Source organism: Pseudonaja textilis, chromosome 2, assembly GCF_049901715.1.
Source record: "Pseudonaja textilis isolate UNSWEBS1 chromosome 2, rPseTex1.2, whole genome shotgun sequence".
Taxonomy (NCBI): Eukaryota; Metazoa; Chordata; class Lepidosauria; order Squamata; family Elapidae; genus Pseudonaja; species Pseudonaja textilis.
The window spans coordinates 163,553,363-163,574,626 of record NC_141991.1 but is presented as its reverse complement, the minus strand read 5'-3'; the positions used below and the strand labels follow the sequence as shown (position 1 = coordinate 163,574,626).

At 37.6% G+C, this 21,264-nt stretch overlaps 1 protein-coding gene across 2 annotated transcripts in view; it reads right to left on the bottom strand.

Annotated features, from left to right (window-relative positions):
- Nucleotides 1-21,264, bottom strand: part of PRAG1 (PEAK1 related, kinase-activating pseudokinase 1) — a 38,794-nt gene that overhangs the window by 7,268 nt on the left and 10,262 nt on the right. For both annotated transcript variants that reach the window (XM_087926295.1, XM_087926296.1), the window contains exons 2-5: nt 14,882-15,294; nt 10,908-11,015; nt 9,436-10,646; nt 972-1,090 (exon numbers count right to left, since the gene is read on the bottom strand). In XM_087926295.1, coding sequence (XP_087782421.1) covers nt 972-1,090; nt 9,436-10,646; nt 10,908-11,015; nt 14,882-15,199 — 1,756 coding nt within the window. In that variant the 5' untranslated portion in view covers nt 15,200-15,294. The remainder of the gene's footprint in view (nt 1-971; nt 1,091-9,435; nt 10,647-10,907; nt 11,016-14,881; nt 15,295-21,264) is intronic.

Genomic DNA, 21,264 nt, shown 5'->3' with positions numbered 1-21,264 from the left:
TTTTATTTCTAATGGTGACATACAATTCTGTAGTGTGCTCTACCACCTAATTAGGCAATTGCTAAGTTGGGAAAAATGTATTTTTCTTTATGACTTTCATGCTATGTCATTACATAAGCTAGTGGGACTTCAGAAGCTTTTTATAAATACTTCAATTAATAAAATAAGGCTGGATAATTTTTTCTGAAAGGACACCTTACTTGCCTATATTTCCTTCAACACGTCTCCACATGGTGCATTCTTCATTTGCAAAGGGTAACAAACAAATGGAATAAATACATTACTGACACTCTAAATACGCACCCTAGAAATTTTTTTTTGCAGCTCATAGTGATATATACCAAAAATACAAAAAACAGAATTTATATTTAGCTGAGGAAGAAATAAGCTCTGTAGTTTTTCAAGGGAGTGGTAATAACTTCCTTTCAACTAGTGTCCCTCTTGATGTAGGATTGGCTCCTAATCCTGCAGGTCTTTAGAAAGGTAGTTAAGATCTGGGCCTTTTCCTAGATTCTTAGATCAGGATGAGCAGAATTCCCAATTGGTGAGTTATAACATATTTTAGTTCCAATTGCCATTTAATTGTTTTAGCCTGCTGTTGTGGTAGATATTCATTTCCTTCTATATTTTTGCTAGATGATTTTGAGACCTAGAATTTTTTTTCTTTTTGATTTGGGTGATCATGAATGAATGAATAAGCTGTATTATTACTTCACTACTAACTAGTGTTCTTGTAGCCCTGCAATACCTCCCCGACTCGTGAATCAACAAATCTTATAAATTACCATAAGCATGTAGTCCACCCAAGAAGATGGCTCCCAAGATTCTTTGGAAAAGTGGCAAGCTGATTTTATAGCACAAGTTTGTTTTTGGATCAACTGAAGAAATGCAAAGTACAAATCATTTCATCTGCAGAATATGTTTCTTACATAATCATCATACTCCCACATTAGTACACAAAATTTAACTACCTCCATTGCCGAGTGGATTTGTATCCAAATTCAAGCTGGCTGTTGATCCCTTGAGGCTCTCAGTAGAATCACTGTTGAGCTGCTCCAGTTCACCATTTTTGGTTGTTTGTAGATGACGCCTAGAAATTGGGGTGGGGGGAAATATGCCATAAAATATGGTAACTGTATGCAGTAGATCAGTTGTATTTGAAAAATTATAGTAGGTCTGTTTGAGAGCCCCTAGATTTTGCTAGATTTGCTTCGGTTTGTATCTATTTCTCTTGTCCCTATTTTGTTCAAGATGTAGTACATACAAACAAAGTGTCCTCTTACAACAAGACAAAAAGAAACAGATAGATAAAGGTGTAGTGGCATATTTATAAACTTAAGCAAGTACTAAATTTGTCAGTCTCTGGACAGATGACAGGTTAGGGACTATGATATAACTCTGAGCTAGGGTTTTCTTTTCTGTTCAATTTTGTCTGAATTTTGAAGATTGCCTGGGCAAATCCCTGCAATTTTTTTGGCAAGTTCCCCCCTCCCCTCAAAAGTGGTTTGCCATTGCCTTCTTTTTAGAACTGAAAGAAGATGTTTGGCTTAAGTTCACTACCCACTTTATTTTTTGACAAAATAGTGGAGTGAAGTTGGGATGGCACAATTAGTGGTGAATTCCTTCCTTCCTTCCTCCCTCACTCCCCTTCTTTCCTTCCTTCCTTTCCTTCTTCCTTCCTTCCTCCCGCCCTCCCTCCGTCCCCTCCCTCCCTCCCTCCCTTCCTTCCTTCCTCCTGCCCTCCCTCCATCCCCTTCCTTCCTTCCTTCCTTCCTTCCTTCCTTCCTTCCCTCCCTCCCTCCCTAAAAGCGAAAATATATAGTATTCCTCTTTCCCCAAAGTACAGGAGTAAAATTTGTGTTTTCTCAATCCAAACACCTTGACTATGTATTAAACACAAAGACCTGCATCCCCAGGTATTCCTAAAGTCTCATTCAATAGAAAAGATTGATCCCAGGTCACTTTCTGAAACTCTTGCCATTCTAATTCTCATCTGTAAACCTTTGGGAATGTACTCAATCCCAGAGAGGGTCTTGTTCACTAAGAATGCAACACTTTAGTATAAATAAGGAATTATTTGTTCCTTCTTAGAAATCAACCCTCCCTAGACATATTACAAAAAGGGCAGCATATTAAAGGCTTGGTTGGGCTTTCTGGTTGTTAAAAAAAACTTTTTATAGAAATGTTTCTTAAAAATTCTTCTGTTAAAGAGCAATAAAGCTCAATGGGTAAGCATAGGGGCAATTCCTCCCACACAGCACGTGGATTCAAAGTCTGTCATTGCAAGCCATGGCTATAACATAAACAAGCTTGAAAACATGGCTTCACGTGGAACTGTTGGAATAAAAATAAACATAGCTTATTGCTTGAAGTTGATTTAGACATTTCAAACATAAGCTAAAACTCAAGAACTTCACAATTATTTATTTTTTTAAAAAAGGATTGGTTTATTAAATGTTGTTATGGTCCATTGGTCTCTGATGTTTTGTTATTAACATATTTGATAAGTATAGGTCTGTTAAGGTTTTTATATTTTATGTTAAAAAATAAAGTTCATCATGCACTTTAGTTATACAATAATTAGTTTCACTAAACCTTAAACATATGCCATAAACTTAAATCCATGTCCATCTGATTCTGATTTTTCAAAAGCTACAGCAACAATCCAATCCTATTTGTGTTTATTCAGGAATTATTTTACTTTGTTTGCTAATCTTCTGGACTGCCAAGGACTATTGAGTTTTACCTTTTAAAATTTATTAACGTTTACCTGTGCAATATGATTAACTTCTTCTTTCCATCCACAGTTGTTAATTGAAAACTCACAATAAACATGAAAATATAATATAAAAATATAATACCCACAAAACCCTACAGAACTAAACCAAATAGCTGGATGAATAGCAGAAACCAGCAGAGTTCACTTATTTGGCACTTAGTAATACCATCAAATGGTATGAAATCAGAAGACATAACTTCGGTTCAAAAAAAAAGATCTGACAATGCACTAATTTCATCAAAAGAATATCATTATTCAGTGGCATCATTTCAGCCACTGAATAATGATATTCTTTTGATGAAATTCTTTTCACAAGCAAGTTAGCTGCCTTTGCAAAGCACTGCAGCACTGATCACAGAAAGTCATTGTGGAAGAGTTCTATTTGTTCCCATTGTGTTATGCTTTATATAAAGTGTACTTTCTCAATAGGAATGAAAGTGATGTATACTGTAAAAGCATTGCTGCTTGGGGAACACAGCTCAGATATATTTTTTGTCAACTAATGACCTCCTGAGCTCTCAGTGGTGGGAAGTCACCTTTAGAGATATTATGTTTGATCTTGTACTTCTTAAAGAAATGGACAGTGTTAATCAGCATGTTTGTTTGATGCATGTTTTACTGGCTGGTTAAATCCTCCTGAGAGATTATAAATGATTGGACATAAGCAATAGCAAAAACGAATTCATATTTGAGGAGGAGGGCGTTCAATTTGCTTGAAATAAACTGTTATGGAAAGTTTCTGGTTGGTCTCCAACCTACCCATTTTTGAGACAATAGTTAGGCTGCACCTTCAGACAGCCTGGGAGGAAGACTATCTGGATCTTTTTCAGTTGCTTTCAGGCTGGGGCATAGATAGCATTGATAACATTTGCTGAGAACTATTAACTGTTAATCCAGGATGGGGTGATGCAATCATCTTGATTCTCCTAGATCTCTAAGTTGCTTTCAGTACCACTGATAACAATATTCTTCTGATTGTGGAGATTGAGATGGGAAGGCAGGGTGATAGGTGGTACCACTCTTTTGGCTATGCCTAGTGAATTGGGTTCTAGTCAAATTCATAGGAAAGGAAGGAGAGAGTCAGAAGCCCCTGGTTTGTATAGGATGACACAGGTTTGAAGCTCTTGCCCCCTCCTTTTTAATATCTGCAGGAAGCTACTGGTTATCCATGCAAGATCAGGTATTATCAATCACTATCATTTGACAGTGATGCTGTCAAAGTCTTATCCCAGTGCCTGGAGATTGTTGGGGAGGAATAGGCTTAACCTTGACAAGATTGTATGGCTGTATATTCATGGTCATCCTGGTGCTTTGGATTTTCCATGCTTAGTTCTGTTTGATTGTGGCTTATTGCCCTGTTTACAGGTTTTGCATAGGGACAATAAAATGTTCTAGGACAGTGTTTCTAAACCTTCCTAATGCCGCAACCATTTAATACATTTCCTCATGTTGTGGTGACCCCCAACCATAAAATTATGGCTCAGTTCCTAAGACCATCGAAAATATGTGTTTTACGATGGTCTTAGGCGACCCCTGTGAAAGGGTCATTCGACCCCCAAAGGGGTCACGACCCACAGGCTGAGAACCACTGTTCTAGGATGATTGTTTTTCTAAGGACAATCCACAACTGGATGTGATCAACACTATAAACGGTCTTTCTATAGTCAATTAAGCACATATTGACTTTTTTGGTATTTTTGGTTCTTGATTATCCAATGTCCAATGCATCAATGACAATGCCACTTCTTCTTTTGTTGGTTGCTATATTTTTATAGATATTTTATCAATCACCATAGCCTTGTGACTTGGCACTAACTGGAATTCTGATATAACTTAATCTTCTAGCACCAAAGACTCTTGTGAATGTTAATAGGGAATATCTTTTAAGATAGCTTGCATTTAAACATCTCTACTTTTTAATTTCAGGATATTCCATATTTGTTTGATCTTCTTGAAATCAGATTCTTTTCCTTAATAATTTGAATTTAGTTCAGAGTTTTTCCAACTCTGTTCTCATCTTCATTGCCTTTACAGATGCCATTATGAAGTTGCTTCTGATCTCTTTTAACAGCTTTTAAAACTTCTTGGTTAAGTTCCTCCTGAGAACTTAATTTAAACTCTAGTTTTCTTATTGGCTTCTCTTCTCAGCAATCTCTACCAACTGTTCTGACATCCAGTTTGCTTTCTTTTGTTTCTTGATCTTTGGCAGTCTCCTTTTACATTCATCCTTAAAATTTATTTGATTTCATTCCATAGTTCCTCTGGTTCCCATACCGCAGAAACTAATTTGGCTTTGTTCTTTTGACTTGGAACTCGCACATAAGCAGTTTTTGATCTGTCCCACAGTGAGCCCGATTACATCTTTGCTGTTACAACCAAGCTCTTCCATCCTTTTTTTTTTAAACCAAAAATATAGTCAAACAGATTTCTGGGAACTCTATCTGGTGATGTTTGCTGGTTGTCTGAAAATTGTATTTGCAATGAAAAAAATCATGGGAATTCCTAGATCATAATCTTTACAACTCACTATTTTTAAGCTTGGTTTTCCAGTCTCCAGCCATAAGCAGCATATCCTACTTGCATGTTCTCTGAATTTCAGATTGAACTTGACCATAAAACTTATAAATGCAATAGAAAACCCAATACTATTCTGCTAGTACCACTACAACAATGAAGTCCTGCCCCTGTAAAAAAAATATTCTGAAAAAGTCGCAAACACTGATCTTTGAAGAAGTCACAGTTCACAGAAGTATTGTTCTATTAAAAAATATTGAAACAAAAAATATATGTTCTTTCTTCTTTGTTCCTGCATTTTGCTATCTCAGTCAGTGGAATAGAGGGACATTTCTGCAAAGGCTTTAGCCGAAGGTAATATTTGAAAGAAGTGGGGCATTTGGCAGCTTTGAGGTAATGTCCTTGGCAGGTGCAAATGAGTAAACAACCCAAAAAATAGTCTTGTGCTAGTCTTAGAATAGCAATTGAGTTCACTGGATTGAAAGTGTGAAATAATAACCTTCTTCAGCACCACTTTTTCTGTACCTATAAAAGAAAACTTCAATATTTACCTATTTAAAAAGGTAACGGTTGAAGCTAAAAAAAAATCAGTTTCACCAAAAAAAACCATAAAGAGGTCCATTATGCTGTGGTTGAAAAAGAACTTCGAGGAGATTGACAGTCCCATTGAAGAGCATGTACCATTCTTCACCAAAAAAAATCTCCTGGGCTATTGAGAGACCTGCTAAAGAATAAGAAGTTATCTTCTACAGGACTAAAGGCAAAGGAGAAGAGAAAAGGCTTTTTCTATGATCATTCCATGGTCTCTCCTTCCATCTTGAGAACAGGTCAACCTAGGTTGGATCAGCCAGTCTGACTCAATTGCGCATTACAAGTACTCCTCAACTCACGACTGCAATTGAGCCTGGCAATTATGGTTGTAAGTTGTGAGGGTCACGTGACTGGTGATTTTTATGACCTTTTGTGAGGTGGCAGCTATTAAGCAAATCCATTGTTTGCTATGGAGCCGTTTTTGCTGGAAATTGGAAGCAAAACACCAGTTTCCAGCAAAAATATCATAAATTATGGTTGTATGATTGCGGAACATTACAAATAGCCATAAATGCAGGCCAGTTGCCGAGAACCCAAAATGCAACCACATGACCATGGGGGAAAGGACAGCTACCAGAACTTCAGAACTGGGTTGTAAGGAGCTTTTGGGAGGGGAGGGTCATCAAAACTTCAAGAGGTCATTAAGTGATCGGTCATAAGCCAAGGTCTACCTGTATTTAGTTATAAATGAGTTCTGTCCAGTTTCCTCAGTGGGGTGTGTGTGTGTGTGTGTGTGTGTGTGTGTGTGTGTGTATGTATGTATGTATGTATGTGTGTATATATATATATATTTTCTGAGGTTCTCGTGGGTATTTGTATGTGGATCTTTGGTTGTTCGGGTTTTCTCCCGTGTAAGATTCGAAGTATCTAGGCAACGTTTCGATGAAGTCTCATTCATCATCTTCAGGCTTCTGTCTTCGGCTCTTGCTTCTCAGAGTGATGTTAGATTGCAGCTGCTTCTTCCTTTTAACTGCTAGTGGGGGGGGGGCTTGATTGGGTGGGGGCTTGGCTGTGTTCTGATTGGGTGGGGGTGTATTCTCATTGGTAGGGGGTTTGGCCATGTTTATGAAATATAAAAATCTGAATGTGCAAATATTTAATTTCACTTTCTCTACATCATGCATTTGGTTAGGGAGTCAAGGATACTGTTCCAGAACTTAAGGGAATGATGCAAAAGAAAGGTGGCTTCTCATTGGCACATTAAATTGCTTCACATAAAAATGGAAACCAAAGTCCCCTAATTACAATTGAAGGGGGAGATTCCATGTTTAATTGAATGGTGGCACTTCCTTTTACAAAGAAACATCTTTTCAAAAAGTAAAAATGTGTATTCTGTAGATATAATGAGGAGGGAGATAACATCTGGAAGAGTGTCTATGGAGATTCTCAATCATCCAGGTCATGCTTGTCCCAAAGGTGCTTTTTTTCAGGAGACAACTGGACTGCCTTGTTTTTCTTTTGAAGATGTTTCGCTTCTCATCCAAGAAGCTTCTTCAGCTCTGACAGGATGGTGGGGAATGGAAGGATTTGCAAGGAATATAAACCCTCCCATTCCCCACCATCCAGTCAGAGCTGAAGAAGCTTCTTGGATGAGAAGCGAAACATCTTCAAAAGAAAAACAAGGCAGTCCAGTTGTCTCCTGAAAAAAAGCACCTTTGGGACATCTGGAATAGCTTTCTTCAAAATACAGAAATGACTGATGATTAGAATGTACACAAGGAAAAGCAGCACAATGCAATCATGTATATTCTGTGTCCATATGCATGTGAAAAAGTAAGCAAGTTCTATTATTTATTTTCATACATTACACCCTTAATGTTCAATATCGTTAATTTAGGATTTCAGCACAATTTGATTCCTAAGACTTTTTCTCCATCCTAATTTTGATGGAGAAAAAGTCTGCATTATAAACAATTACTCCAGACGTGAGTATCCTGGAGGGCAAATGACAGCAAACACTTCATGACATCATTGCCCAAATGATGCACTCATGTAATTTGTGTCAGCCACAGATGTGCCAGCTGCAAATTATGTAATTGCATTACCTTTGCAATGAGACAATGTGTGAGATGTCATTTTAATGTGATTGTGGCTTCTAACAGAGCTTTATGCCTCCAGATGTTCCATCAACCTTCACTATGGCCATACTGGCAAGGCTAATTGGAACGGGAGTTTAACGTAGGTTTCAAGCTGCTCTCTGCCTCTCTTCATCCTCCTAAGTGATGTGATTTTATATGGCCGTTCTGTATTTCCCTCTTCAGAAAGGGTTCTGGCTTTAAGTGCTAAAAATTACTACATTTTCCTGTCTATTCTTCTTTTCTAGTCTTGCCTGAAGCACATTTGAATGATACACAAAGATCCATTTTCCTTCTACATAACAGATAAAGGATGACTATGTTTTGTGAAGTTAATTGATCACTGACTAATGATTGAAACAAAGAACTGTTCATTCCTTCTGCCACTCTGTGCAAGAGTTTAAAAATGAAGTAACACAGCCTCTAAAAATAGAAACTTTAATTCCATTTTATTTAAGCATTCCCTGAATTGAATTTTGAGATAAACAGCCAAGCAGCTTCCCTGAAACACATAATGGGGCTAATTGAATGAGTCCCTTCTATCTATTCACAAGCCAACATCTAAAGCAGGGCCCATCTTTTTCCCATGAGGAGAATCATGGAAAAGTGTTTTCTCTAAGATGTCTCAAACCTATCTTCTTAGATTACAGATGGGCTGATACAATGCTAATGGGATCAATTTTAATTCCTTCAACAGGAGTCAACTGTGAAATTGATGTTTAATGGTGAGGAGTCATAAACCTTTCCTCCTGATGATTTTTATTGGCCACTGACCTAGGTCATTAAAGTTTAACTGAACTTGAAAAGAAATACTAGAAACTACTACAACTCTCTCAAGTTGGAGGTGCTGTCTTAAAAATACTTCACAATAATTAATTTCTGATTTTCCAAATAAATAGTCCTAGGCCTTTCCTTACAATTTCTTCTTGGTCCTTACAGACATTCATTCAGCAGGATGAACTTACTCAGAGCGACACAATGAAGTTAGTGTCAGAAGGGTGAGAAATTCAGGCACATCTGTTTTCCTCTGACCAGCAATGTGCTTTTGTTTGCACTTGATGAGAGACTGTTCCAGAAAAATGACTGATTCACTGCTCAATCATCTGAAATGCTATTTTTGTCTATCAGCTTATAGTTAAAAAAAGTCTCTGATGCGAGAAAAAAATAGGGTTGATTTCAACTCATGCTTCAAAGAAGCTATTTAAAACATTAGCAAAATTTCACTTCCATTAAGTTGCAGCTAGTGGTTTTCTGAAACTCTACTTCAACTAGAAATGATTACAAAATAGAAGGCTGCTGTTTAAGAACACATATAGCTTATATACAAATGTTTTATTCTAGGAAACACTCCAATGTTTCCACTGGAAAGCAAGAATTAGGGGAAATAGAGAATCACCACTAGAACATCCTGAATTACATCATTTATCCTATCTACCTATCTTTGATTATTGATAAGCAACTTAAAAAAATGTTTACCTGGGTGGTTTCTTTGGAGGCAGCCGAGGAGTTATAACTTCTTCAGGTCTAGGCTCATCAAAAGCAAAAGTCGTTGACTGATTCATTTCTCCGGTCTCAATTGCTTGAATAGGGCACGGTTTCACCTGAACCGAAAAACTTGGAGAAATAGTGATTTCATTCTCCATTTCCGCTTCATTTCTTTCCTCTTCCTCCTCGTCTTCCTCAATCCTACATGGCCTATGCCAGGATGCATGGCAGTATTTTGGTCTCCTCTCAGAGCCTGAGGACAAAGAACCCCTGCTGGATTCTTCAGGGGAAATGTTGTTAATCTGGGAACACAAGGGCAACAAAGGCCCAATCACAGGACCATCGGTCTCATTCCTTGGCATGCTGGTATCCCAGGTTTCGTCAATGGAAGAAGGGGCTTTAATGGAAGAATTGACTGATTGTGGAAGAGACTCTTCATGTCTAGGGGGGCTTCCTTTGGACATCTTTGGAGGAATAGCAGGACTCCTATCAATCATATTCTTACTAGACATTGGAGACTCAGCCCCTGGACTTTTGTCTCTTGAATTCAGATCACATCTTTCTTGCGGCAACTCTCTAGGCTCAAAGAAGGAGGATGGTTTCTCAGTATCTGGGCTAATAGTGGGACTAACACATGGCCACTGTACCCCAACTGCTGAGTCTGGGCTGCTAAGAAAAAATGCTCGGTGGTCATCTTCTGTTTGTGGAGCCATTATAGTAATAGTTGCTGCTCTTTGTGAACCAAGATCTTGAAAATTCCTCTCGCAGCTCAAATGGAGGGTCTTCATCCCATCATGTTGATTCTGACTTGGGCTAATAGTCAAGACAGCACTCTTCAATGTATTAGTGCTATTGTGCTGCATCTTTTTCCTCTTTGAACTCTCGGCATAGATGGGTTCATTTTGGCTCTTTCCTTGAAAGGGAGGCTGTTGTTCTCTGGAATGACTTCTGCTATCTGTAGGCTTGTTTTCAATTTGATCTGAGGTTCTGACCAGAAGACAGTAAGGACTTCCTTGGGACAAATCGAAAGAACTGCTGCTTTTTAGCACAGTATCTGGTGGACATGCCAGTAAGTCTCTTTCTGGGTTTAAGGGGTTATACACAGAATCATGCACATGAAACTTGGAGAATGAGTTCAAGACCCTTCTTTTATCTTCGCTGAAATTTGTTATCCTGGATGCGCCGGCCATGGAATCCTGGCCCTGCAATTTTGAAAAATAATTTCCATTATCAAGCCATGTTACACTGGTGGTGGGTTTCTCAAAGGCTTTGTGGTTTACACTAAAAGGGAAATATGCCCAACCTTCACTCTTTTGCTCAGGGAAATTAATTACATTAGTGCTTCCCTGGGGTGGACGGAAGAGCACTTTCCTTAGAAGTGACAGGAATGAAATTGAGACTCCAAATTGGCATGACTGTGTTCCTCTTACTGGGTGCTTTGACCCGTCCCCAAGGACACATACCTCTTTGCTGTATGAGATATTTCTTTCTACCCTTTCAGAACCAGATGGGCCAAGGAATAAAGGACGATCTTCGGGGATGTTCTGGGGCTTCCTTTTGATCTCGTTGCCCTGCATTGATCAAAGATGAAATGTAGCAAGATAAACATTTCTCCAGGATGAGGATGGAGATTTATATGTCACCTCATACCATGAGATGAATGGCATATAAATGTTATAAATAAATAAAAGATAAAAAATACTTCATACACAATTCAATTAGAATCTTCTATAATTTGGCTGTATCCACCTTCCAAAAAATATATATATAATGATTTTTAAAATGTTGAACAGTTTTTAAATATGTGGATGAACTCTCTTTTAGAATCAATGGGATTATGACCTTAGTTTGTGAATTGTTTTTATTATAAAGCAATAAAACAAATCAAATTGCTAGCAATTTATATTACCTTACAGATTTACTATACTTTCCTTTCGTATACAGATTTATTGAGTATACTAAAACCAAAGATTGGTACATTTAAGTTGAACTGAATTTTACTGAAAAGAAGAAATTTTAACAATGTTGATAATCTGTCTACTATAGATATTGATAGTTCCATGACCCATCCTAATAGTAACGTTGGCAATTTTAGCATAGTTTAATTGATCAATTGTGGGGAGGTGATACAGTATTTGTTATTTCCAATTGTTTGTTAAATCCAAGGTTATGCAACCCAGGGCTCTGTCTGCTTTTAAATTTTAAAAAACTTCCTTAACTTTGTTTTCATTCTTTTTAAATTCTGTCTTTGATTGTATGCTTTTCATTTGTAAATCACCAAGAGTCACATAGGTGAAATGGGAGGTGTAGAAATTTGATAAACAAACAAACATATCCCTCCCATATATTCCTTGGCAGCTTAGAAGAAAACAGAGACATTGGGTTGAATAAGTAAGGTTACAGACTTCCAATGCAATTCCCCTGCACAATTTCTACCCATTTTAGTCTCACCAGGTTTCTTTCCCTACATGACTTTTAACATTAAAAAATATTTTCATTAAGAGTGTCAGATTCCAGCATCACTTTTACTTTCAAGGTTGCCTTTGGACAAAAATTGAAACTACCAAGTAGATGAATGGTTGCAGTTGGTTGCCCAATGATAGGATACAAGAAAAAAAGTTTATTTTGTAAAGCTAAGTGATAATAACTGGTTTTTGTATTGTACTATGCCATCATATTGTTTATTTGACCATGGTTCATAATGTGTATATCCACAACTGCAGTTTGCAAGGCATTGTTTATAACTAAGGATCACATGTAAAGCAGCTCACAATGGTTCTGTTGGCTCTCAATTTCTGTTTTAGCGCAGTGCATAAATCCAGTCCAAATTTGAAATGTCCATTAGTAGACCAAGGAAAAGTGGATTTCTTAGGAAAGACAGCAAAATCTAACTGGGTATTTCTGCATTCTGGGATGATTGAAGGACATCTTTTCTATATCTGCCATGTAGAAGCGCAACCTCCCCTCTAATAAAATTGAATTAAAATTTTGGATTTATTAGAAAATAGCACATGATTGAATTACACTGATCATTAGTTGTAGAAGTATTTTTTAAACAATCCTGTGTGTTGGTTTAGATAATTCTGCTTTTATCAGAGTAAAGGGGTGATACCAATAATTTTATTGCTAGTTTTTTCTTGTATATTTTTAACATACTTGGCATTTTTATCCATTGTTACTCTTTTAAGGAGCTGAATATGACATACGTGATTCCTTCTCCGTGATTTCCTCTGTCTATACATTTATTACAGAGGCCAGGCTGAAAGATATACTGCCATGGTTTTCCAGAGAAGTTTTGTTCTTTTAACTGTGTTGGTTTTTCAACCTGGATCTTCTCAATCTGATTCCAAAACTTTAATAACAGAAGAAGCACTTTCATGACAGCTGCCTAATTAATGCTGCATGTTTAAAATTGACTGTTTTAAAATATTTGCAGTTAACTAATTTGGAAACTAGCTTTCCAAAAAGGTGAGCTATAACTTTTTTTAAAATTAAAGTTATAAAATGAGATAATTTTATAGCATGGGACCTTCAAAAGCTTGAGCAAAATCATTAAACTAAAATAAATGAGTAAAATCTGGGGTGCAATATGTAAATATTTGGACATAATGGTAAACTGTATATTAGCATTTTATGAATAAGCCTTGCAGTCATTGGCTGTCTTCCCTCACCCATTCTCCTCCCATTCTTGTGGCTATAAGAAAATAACTATGCAATGACCAGACTGCTGATAGGTGCAAGACAAAGGGATCACATATCAGAAGATAAGTTTCTGTATCAGAAGATCTGTACTGGTTGCTAACTGCCAACTGGGCACAATTTGGGATATTGGTGTCATCCTATAACATTTATGGTCTGACTACCTGCATCTCCAAATGAAACTTTTCCAGGTACTCAAAACAATAGGAAAGGCCTTTTGAACAAACTCCTTCTGAAGGTTCAATTATCTGCTACATGAGAAAGGGCTTCTTCTGCATTGCTTCCAGGCTGTGGAACGCACTCCATGGATAGGAGTTTGGCCTTTATTCTCCCAGTATTTAGAAAATTGAAAAAGTAGGTCTCTATCACTCAGCTTTTAATTGTTAACTAATTAATGTTAGTGTATGATTTCATGTGTATATTAATGTTGCTTTGTTTATAATTTGCATTTTATTACTCTTGTAAGCTCTCTCTTTTAGAACGATTGAATGGCAAGATATGCATACAATAGTGAATATATAAAATAATAACCCTGTTTTCAAATCCACCTGAAATTCTACATTTCAATTAAAAAGAAACTTTTTAAAATATATTTGCCTATTTGTTTTGTTAACTTGAAAGTTGTGTTGTAACATTTATCAAGGTCAATAAAACAACATTTCAACCTGCATATTAGTCCAAAATCCAATTCGTATGGAAGTTCAGAAAGAGCTGATTTCTCACGCTTCTCTATCTGGGAGGCTCAACCATTCACTCCCAAAGTACAGTTGCCTACAGGAGGGAGTCCTGCTGAAATCTAGACTGATAGGTGACATGGCAGGTAGAGTACTAGGCTCAATGCTCATCTAACAGCATATACTTGCCCATCAAATCCCCCAAATTTTCATTCAAGTTCATTAAATACCCACAAGTTTTTTTGGGAGGGAAACTCTTTAGAGACATGCAAATGCTAAAATAATACTGTTCACAGATTTTGTTTCTTTCGTACAGATTCCGAGGCGAGATTGCCTCAGAAAGATATAGCTATTTTACAACAATCAGGTGAGAGACAGAATCTCGCTCCTCTTACATGAGATCTTCCTGTTTCCAGTAGTAATGAGTAATTTTTTTAAAAAAATGTTTCATGTTGTTTTGCTTACCATTTTCATATTTCAATCAAAGGAAAATTAAACTGACATCATTAGCCAGCAAAAGGGTGGAAAACTGAGATGAGCTGATTGTGTCAATCAACACTTCTCTTTTTACGGAGGTATTTTTTCAAATGGAATTCTATTCATGTATTGGGAATAGGGCAGTTGGGACTGTGATTCCCAAAGAATCTGGACCCAGGTGGAAAATATTTGAATCTCAGGAGGTTGGAAGTCAAGCCTGGGCAACTGAAAGGTGCTTTGGATTGGTCAGTGCAGTGGTGGTGGGAACTCAGCTAGATTGGAGAATCAAAGTGCAACAGATACAGTCTTTTCGTACCAAGAAGTATCTGAGCACTTCTGTTGGCTTTTAAACCGAAAACATCTTGCTCACTAGCATCATAAATGTCTGAAAAATCTCCCACTTTACTAAGAAATAGATTTGGGGGAGCCTCCTGGTTGCTGAATTTCTCCCTCCCTGCTCAAGAAATTGAAAGAATCCATTTCTGCAAGTCCTGCCATAACAAATACAAAGACTGCTCCCAGGCAGTTACAAATTTTACAACGGAAGCAACATTGTAAAATACACCACACCCCTTATTAATCATTACCTGCGAGACATCTGTATTCATGTTTCCATCCGCCCACACACCAGCAGCATCCGAGGTTATCATAGTTGGTTTAACAGCAATAGTTGGCTTTGAATAAGACAAGGAAATTAGACCGTCATCCTCCCAAGGCGTATTCTCAACTTTGGCTCCAATTCCATTCAAATCCTGCAAAGCTTCACTGCAGCCTTGCTGATCAAAGGACGGGGCCTGCAGTTGGTGAAAACTTCTGGGACAGAAACAGTTCTTGCAGGAGCCAGGCTTCCAGATGTGCTCCACAAAATCACTGCACACAGACATTTTCAAGCCCTCTTGCTTCATTTCCACTGCCCTCTGCACCTTCTGTATTGGGCTGGGTGGTTCATTTTGTTCTCCTCTCTAGGGCTGGATTGAATAATCCTGGACTTGTAACCAAGCTGCAAAGAAAAGAGCACAGAATTCATGTTAATAATATCCTTTGTTTCCAATACTTGTTTCCCAAGTTCCAATATCTCCCATTATTGGGCACCCTCACATACACCTGTTCTCTCTTAGTCACAAGATGATGTCAGCTGTTCTTGCTCCTCAGAGTGATGTGCTTTTCCCCACAGCCAGTTTATCATAAGTAAGGAACAGAGAAGAGTTTGCCAACGCTCATCCCAGCCCTTTTCTAGGCTCCAAATGTGTCCCATACATAGAAATTCTATGATTGTGTGTCTGTGTAAAAGACATGACAAAAAGTTCTTGCTGTTTTGCAGGAAATAACAATGTGCATATTTATTGCGCAAACTATGGAGTAAAGCTGATCAGGGTGAGTGGGGGTGGTGTAATCTTTTGTTCATGTTATTTTGTCATGCAAATCTATACAATCGGGATAAACAGATATTACACATTATTATATCACGAATGTTTCCATCACATGTTATTGCTCAAATGGTGCCAATACTGTGATCTGGGTCAATCATGTCATGTTGCAAATTATACAGTTGGCCTAACAATGCGATGTTGTCTATAATGTCATTTGCTCTCTTAGCTTCTGGCACTTTTGACCAGCAACAGAGTTGATGAAGCTTCCTGGATAAGAAGCGAAACATCTTCAAAGAAAAACAAAAAAATCCAATTGCCTCCTGAAAAAACACCTTTGGGACAACCATGACCCACATGGCTGAGAATCTCCACAGACATTTAGCTATGCAACAGAGTTGATGCTTCCTATATGCATTAATTCAAAAAATACAAACAGCGTTTTTTTTTTAAAAAAAGCTGCTGCTTCCAGTATAGGTAGTTCTCATTCAGTGATTGACTTATTTAGTGACCATTCACAGTCACAATTGTAATGAAACATTAACTTTGCAATCGACTGTTGCATTTACGATCTTTGCAAGTCTAAATCAAAGAAAAGCTAGAGTAAGTTCATAGGCATAATTGCACTTCACTTAGTAACTGCTTTACTTTAAGGTTAAACACTTAACTTACTGTTTAGGCTGGTGATTATGGGAGTTACAGTCCAACAGATCAAAGTACAACACAATTATAGAAAGATTGAGGGCTTGTGCTCCAAATGGCAGCGCTTTGTAGAGCACACAAATATGCATCCATGTCATTGACTATAGTTACACCAACTGCAATTTAGCAAGTTTGTATGGCAAATCATGATAGCTATTATAAAGCCAGAGCACATAACACAGAGCTCTACTTTTTCATGACATGGAATTCTCTACATCTTCAACTATTACCCCAAAATAAAAATACAGTCTAAATACAAGTAACTAGATTGTCTTCCACATGTCACTACTATCTTTCCCATTTCTCCCCCCCCCCCACCTCTCTCTCTCATTACTGCCCTCACCCAGCACATTTCCACCTGGGAGCCTTTGCTCTACAAAGACTCAGAGGAAGCTCTGTTCCTGTGTGACCCCACCTGGTTGTGTATATTTGGCAACTAATCCCACTTATAGCAGTTGTGGTTAGAGGGCCTTCGCTCAACTTCCTGGATAGGGAAAAGCTCTCTGCTTGGTCACTCATGGCCTGGTCACCTCCTGTTTGGACTATTGCAATGTACTCTAGATGAGGCTATCATCAGAAAGTATCCGGAGGCAGGATACTTATTTGTAGCAGGATATCCAAACTGTCTGTCTGTCTATTATCTATCTAGGTTTTAATTAGGCCACCCTATAAACTGAATGAAATGAATCTTTTGTTATGCAATACTGATGCTTAGGAAAGCCTCCAAGGCAGGGGTGTCAAACTGGTGGCCCGTAGGCTGGATGCGTCACACACAGGCCATGCCCACCCCAGCTCTACAAAGGGGAAAATGTTGCAATATGTCACGTGACAGCAATGTGACACTGAGAGTTTGATATCCCTGCTTTAGAGTGTGCCATTTCTGCAGTGACCTGGCCTGCTTACACTCCCCCTTTCTAGGCCCCAAACTCTCCTTTCCTCATTCACCTTGCAGATTCGGCAGCCATTATCACTCATCACTGACATGGCATTGCCTCCACAGATGCCTTTAATGCCACAGGAGAAAAAAAAATCTCTTTGCATCTCCCTTTTATATTTCTTTTCTAAGACCACAAGGCAAATGCACACAACGTAAACCAGAATCACTGATGGGGAGATCACAGGCTGAGTGTGTCCTCTATTCTATTGGATAGCTGCGAGGAAAAACTGAATGTTTCGATGTTTCACGTCTCAGCGCTTCAGATGAAGAGGACCAAGTCATTATGGTACTGCGTTCAAAGGTTTGGAAAGTAGACATAGCAGCAATATTGAAAAAATTTTTTGTTCCCATTAAGACTTTTGGAGCAAAAGATTTCCCCTGAAAAATGGAACAATTCAGTTAAATAGATGCTGAGGTACTCTGGGGGACTTTAGGGCTTTCAAACTGCAGCATTCAAGTAATTTTTATAAATAAATACCTCAATCTTTTGGCCTTAAGCAATAAGAAATTAAAACCTGCAAAACAGATCGTCAATATAAAGATAAGTTTCATATCTGTAGGAACTGGGTATTCCCTCCCTTCATATCCCTTGAATTTTTAGTACAGTAGATTTTTTAGAAAAACAAAACATGCAAGAATGGGTTGAGTACCTGGAGAAATGCTTTTTGCATGAATCAAGCAAACATTTAATCAAACATAGGTATCGTTCTCAGAACAGGAAGTCAATTTTACTATGAGCTAAAATAACCAGAGCTGATAAGTCAGTAATGAACAGTAAATCTATATTTGCACACACAGAGAATCAGGTTATAAATTGAAATCGATTAAAATCAATGAATTTAAAATGAGTTTTTCAAATTTAAGGCTTTTGATTTTTTAAAAATTAAAAGAGAGATGTCTCTTTTTAAAAGGACTTGACTTACAAATATTAATATAGAAAAATAAATATGTCTATTATCTGTTAAAACTGTGTGTGACCGTTTGTCAAAACAATAGTATGGCATACACATTTCTGTAGAAAAAAATAAACACTGGGGTAAATATCCAGATTTTGAAGCTATACTTATTAGTCCTAATATTTATTTTATTTTCTCATAGTAATATGTCCTTTTAAAAATCTGAGAACTGTTGATTGTACAGTAGGTCACTTCTAAGGCTTTTTAAAAATTTCTGTCTAATTTTTCTTTCAATAACTTTAAACTAGCATTCAGAATACAGTAGTATTCTTGTGCCCCTTTATTCTCTCAGCCTGGCCATGTAATAGATTAGACAACAATATTATTATTGTTTGTGATGGAATGTAAAATAAATTTAAAGTATTTTATTTATCACTGATTTATCCCAAAGTGATTCTGGGCACTGTCCATTATAAAATATAAAATTAAAAGATATAAATAATGCCCAGGATAGACTGAGCAGAATTTGCTACTGATTGGCAAGTCTACCCCATTTAAGGCATATTGACCAAGCTTAATCTCTTATGGCTGTCATTATGAGTGAAACCCATTAATTTCACAAATGTTCTCATCAGACCTAAATGCATAATTTTGGATTATTTTATATTCTAAAAGTTCTACTGTATATACTTTTAAAGAAGTGATACATGATATGAACTCCATGACTAAACGTTTTACACAATCCACTTAAAGCCCAACTTGATGGCTGTGAATTCTAAGTAAGTTTGGAAGTTACTAGATGCAGGGAGGCCAGAACGGGGTTTTTAAACACAGATCTGGGTTTTTTGGTCCCTGTCTGGATTTCTAGTTTTTTACTTTAAAATCTACATCTCTTCTATACATTAAGTTGCATTGTATATAGAGGTAGTCCTTGATGTATAATCATTCATTTAGTAACCATTCAAAGTTACAATGGCATGGGAAAATGTAACTTACAACAGGTCCTCGTGCTTGTAACTGACGCAGCATCCCTATGGTTATGTGATCAAAATTCAGGCATTTGGCAACCAACATGTATTTATGATGGTTATAGTGTTCTGAGGCCAAATTATTGCCATTAGCGATCTTTCCAGTCAGAAGCAAAGACCATGAGGGAAGCCGGATTGGCTTAATAAATACACGATTCATGTGATGACCCAGGGTGGGATACAAAACAAACACAGTCACAGAAAACAGGTGAAGCCCCTTTTATTCCTTCAGTTTGCTTCCAAGCTCCGAATATCTTCGATGGAAGACAAAAAAACTCCCACACAGTTATACGAAGAAGGAAAAAAGCAACACAAACCAGACAAGATAAGAGCTGGGGGATGTCCACAGATAACACACACTGGGAAGGACGCCAAACTCAGAGAGGAACTATAAACTAGAGATATTTACACGCTTTGTTTCCAGCGTTTGCCAGTATGCAGGTCTAAACTCTTATTCAGTTGTCACACCTGCAGCCCAGGTAGAGGATCAAGGCCCTCTCTCCTCCTGAGGAGATCACATATCTCCCTTATCCTCTCCACCCTGCGTGCCCTAGGATGGATAGGGGATGGGCCTCGGTCCTCCTCTGACTGCTCAGATGGCCTCTGCCCTTCCCCAGCCTCCTCCACAACCGGAGCCACATTTCCACTCCCTGTTGGCTGTTCCTCCTCTCCCTTAGAGTCAGTCTCCACCAAGGGCATGACAATTCACTTCACAACCATGGCAAAAAAAAAAAAAGGTTATAAAATCAGGTGTGATTCACTTAACAGTGCAAATTCTGGTCTCAATTGTAGTCGTAAGTCGAGGACTGGTTGACTTCTCATATATCTCTGCTTGCAACCAAACAACAGAAACTAGGAAGGAGAGGGGAAGGGAGTGATTGGAATGTATGGGGAGCTGGGAGAGAATTGAGGAATTCAAGAGCACCGTCTGTGGCCTGAGGCAATTTCTACACCTCAAGGTCAAATGCTGAGAAACCTCCAAATATGCACAGACTGTTCCCAAAACAAATTGACTGTATATGATTGGTGGACAATGGACAGTGGGTGGCCCAGGGGAAAAGGGGTTTTTACTTAGGGTGTTTTTTACAGGAAAACCTCAGAACTGGCTTTGCTTCTTCTGCACCTATATGGAATCACTAATAATATTATTGGAAAAACAATCTCCTTGGAGTTTCTTTTGCTGCAATATGCCAGCAGGACAGCTAACACTACTTATAGTAATTAGGTAAAAATGTTAGTTTAAAACTAATTTATTGTGTGGGGGGGTTAAAAATCCAGATATTTTTTGTGTAGAATCCGGGTTTATTTGAGTTTGTTAAGAAACTCGGTTGGCAATCCTGACTAGATACTACCTTAAAACCCTTCTTCTTTAGCCTGTTTGCCTGAACTATTATACAATTAATCACTATTCACAATTATTCAATAACTATTACAAAATCAGAATTGATTCTGATTTTGACCTGAACAAAAGAAGGGTCATTTGAGTACCATATACTGGGATAACAGTAAATACTCTATAAAGAAACTACTGATTAACATTCAGCTCAGTCATATACACCCTAAACTAAACAGTGGCTAGAGCAAGCCAAAATATTTTTTTTTGTTTCCTTCACTTTCATCATTCTAAATTCAAGTAAATTATTGCTTAGCATACTACACACTCTGTGGGAAAACGCCTGTTTTCATGTAAAATGATTTTTTCCATAGAGATGTTCTTTAGGCACAACAAAAGAAATTTTACAGGTATAACTTTATTTAATTAAGGCATTTTATAAAACTCTTTTAAAATATGCTTGCTTACTTTTGCTACCTCCAAATCCTCTTACCTTTCAGTTAAGCTATACTGTAGCTGAATGACACTGAAAAATGTCACCTAGTCCATGAAGAAAGGGCGTATCATAGCCTTTTCTTTTAGCTGCAATTCTTTTCCCAATCTGTAACAGTACCTGTTGAATTTTAATTACTGAAACAATAGTTTTCAATGATGGAGGCCAACTAGAATAAAAATGCTCTTTTCATTTGCAAAAATGTGTTAAAGAA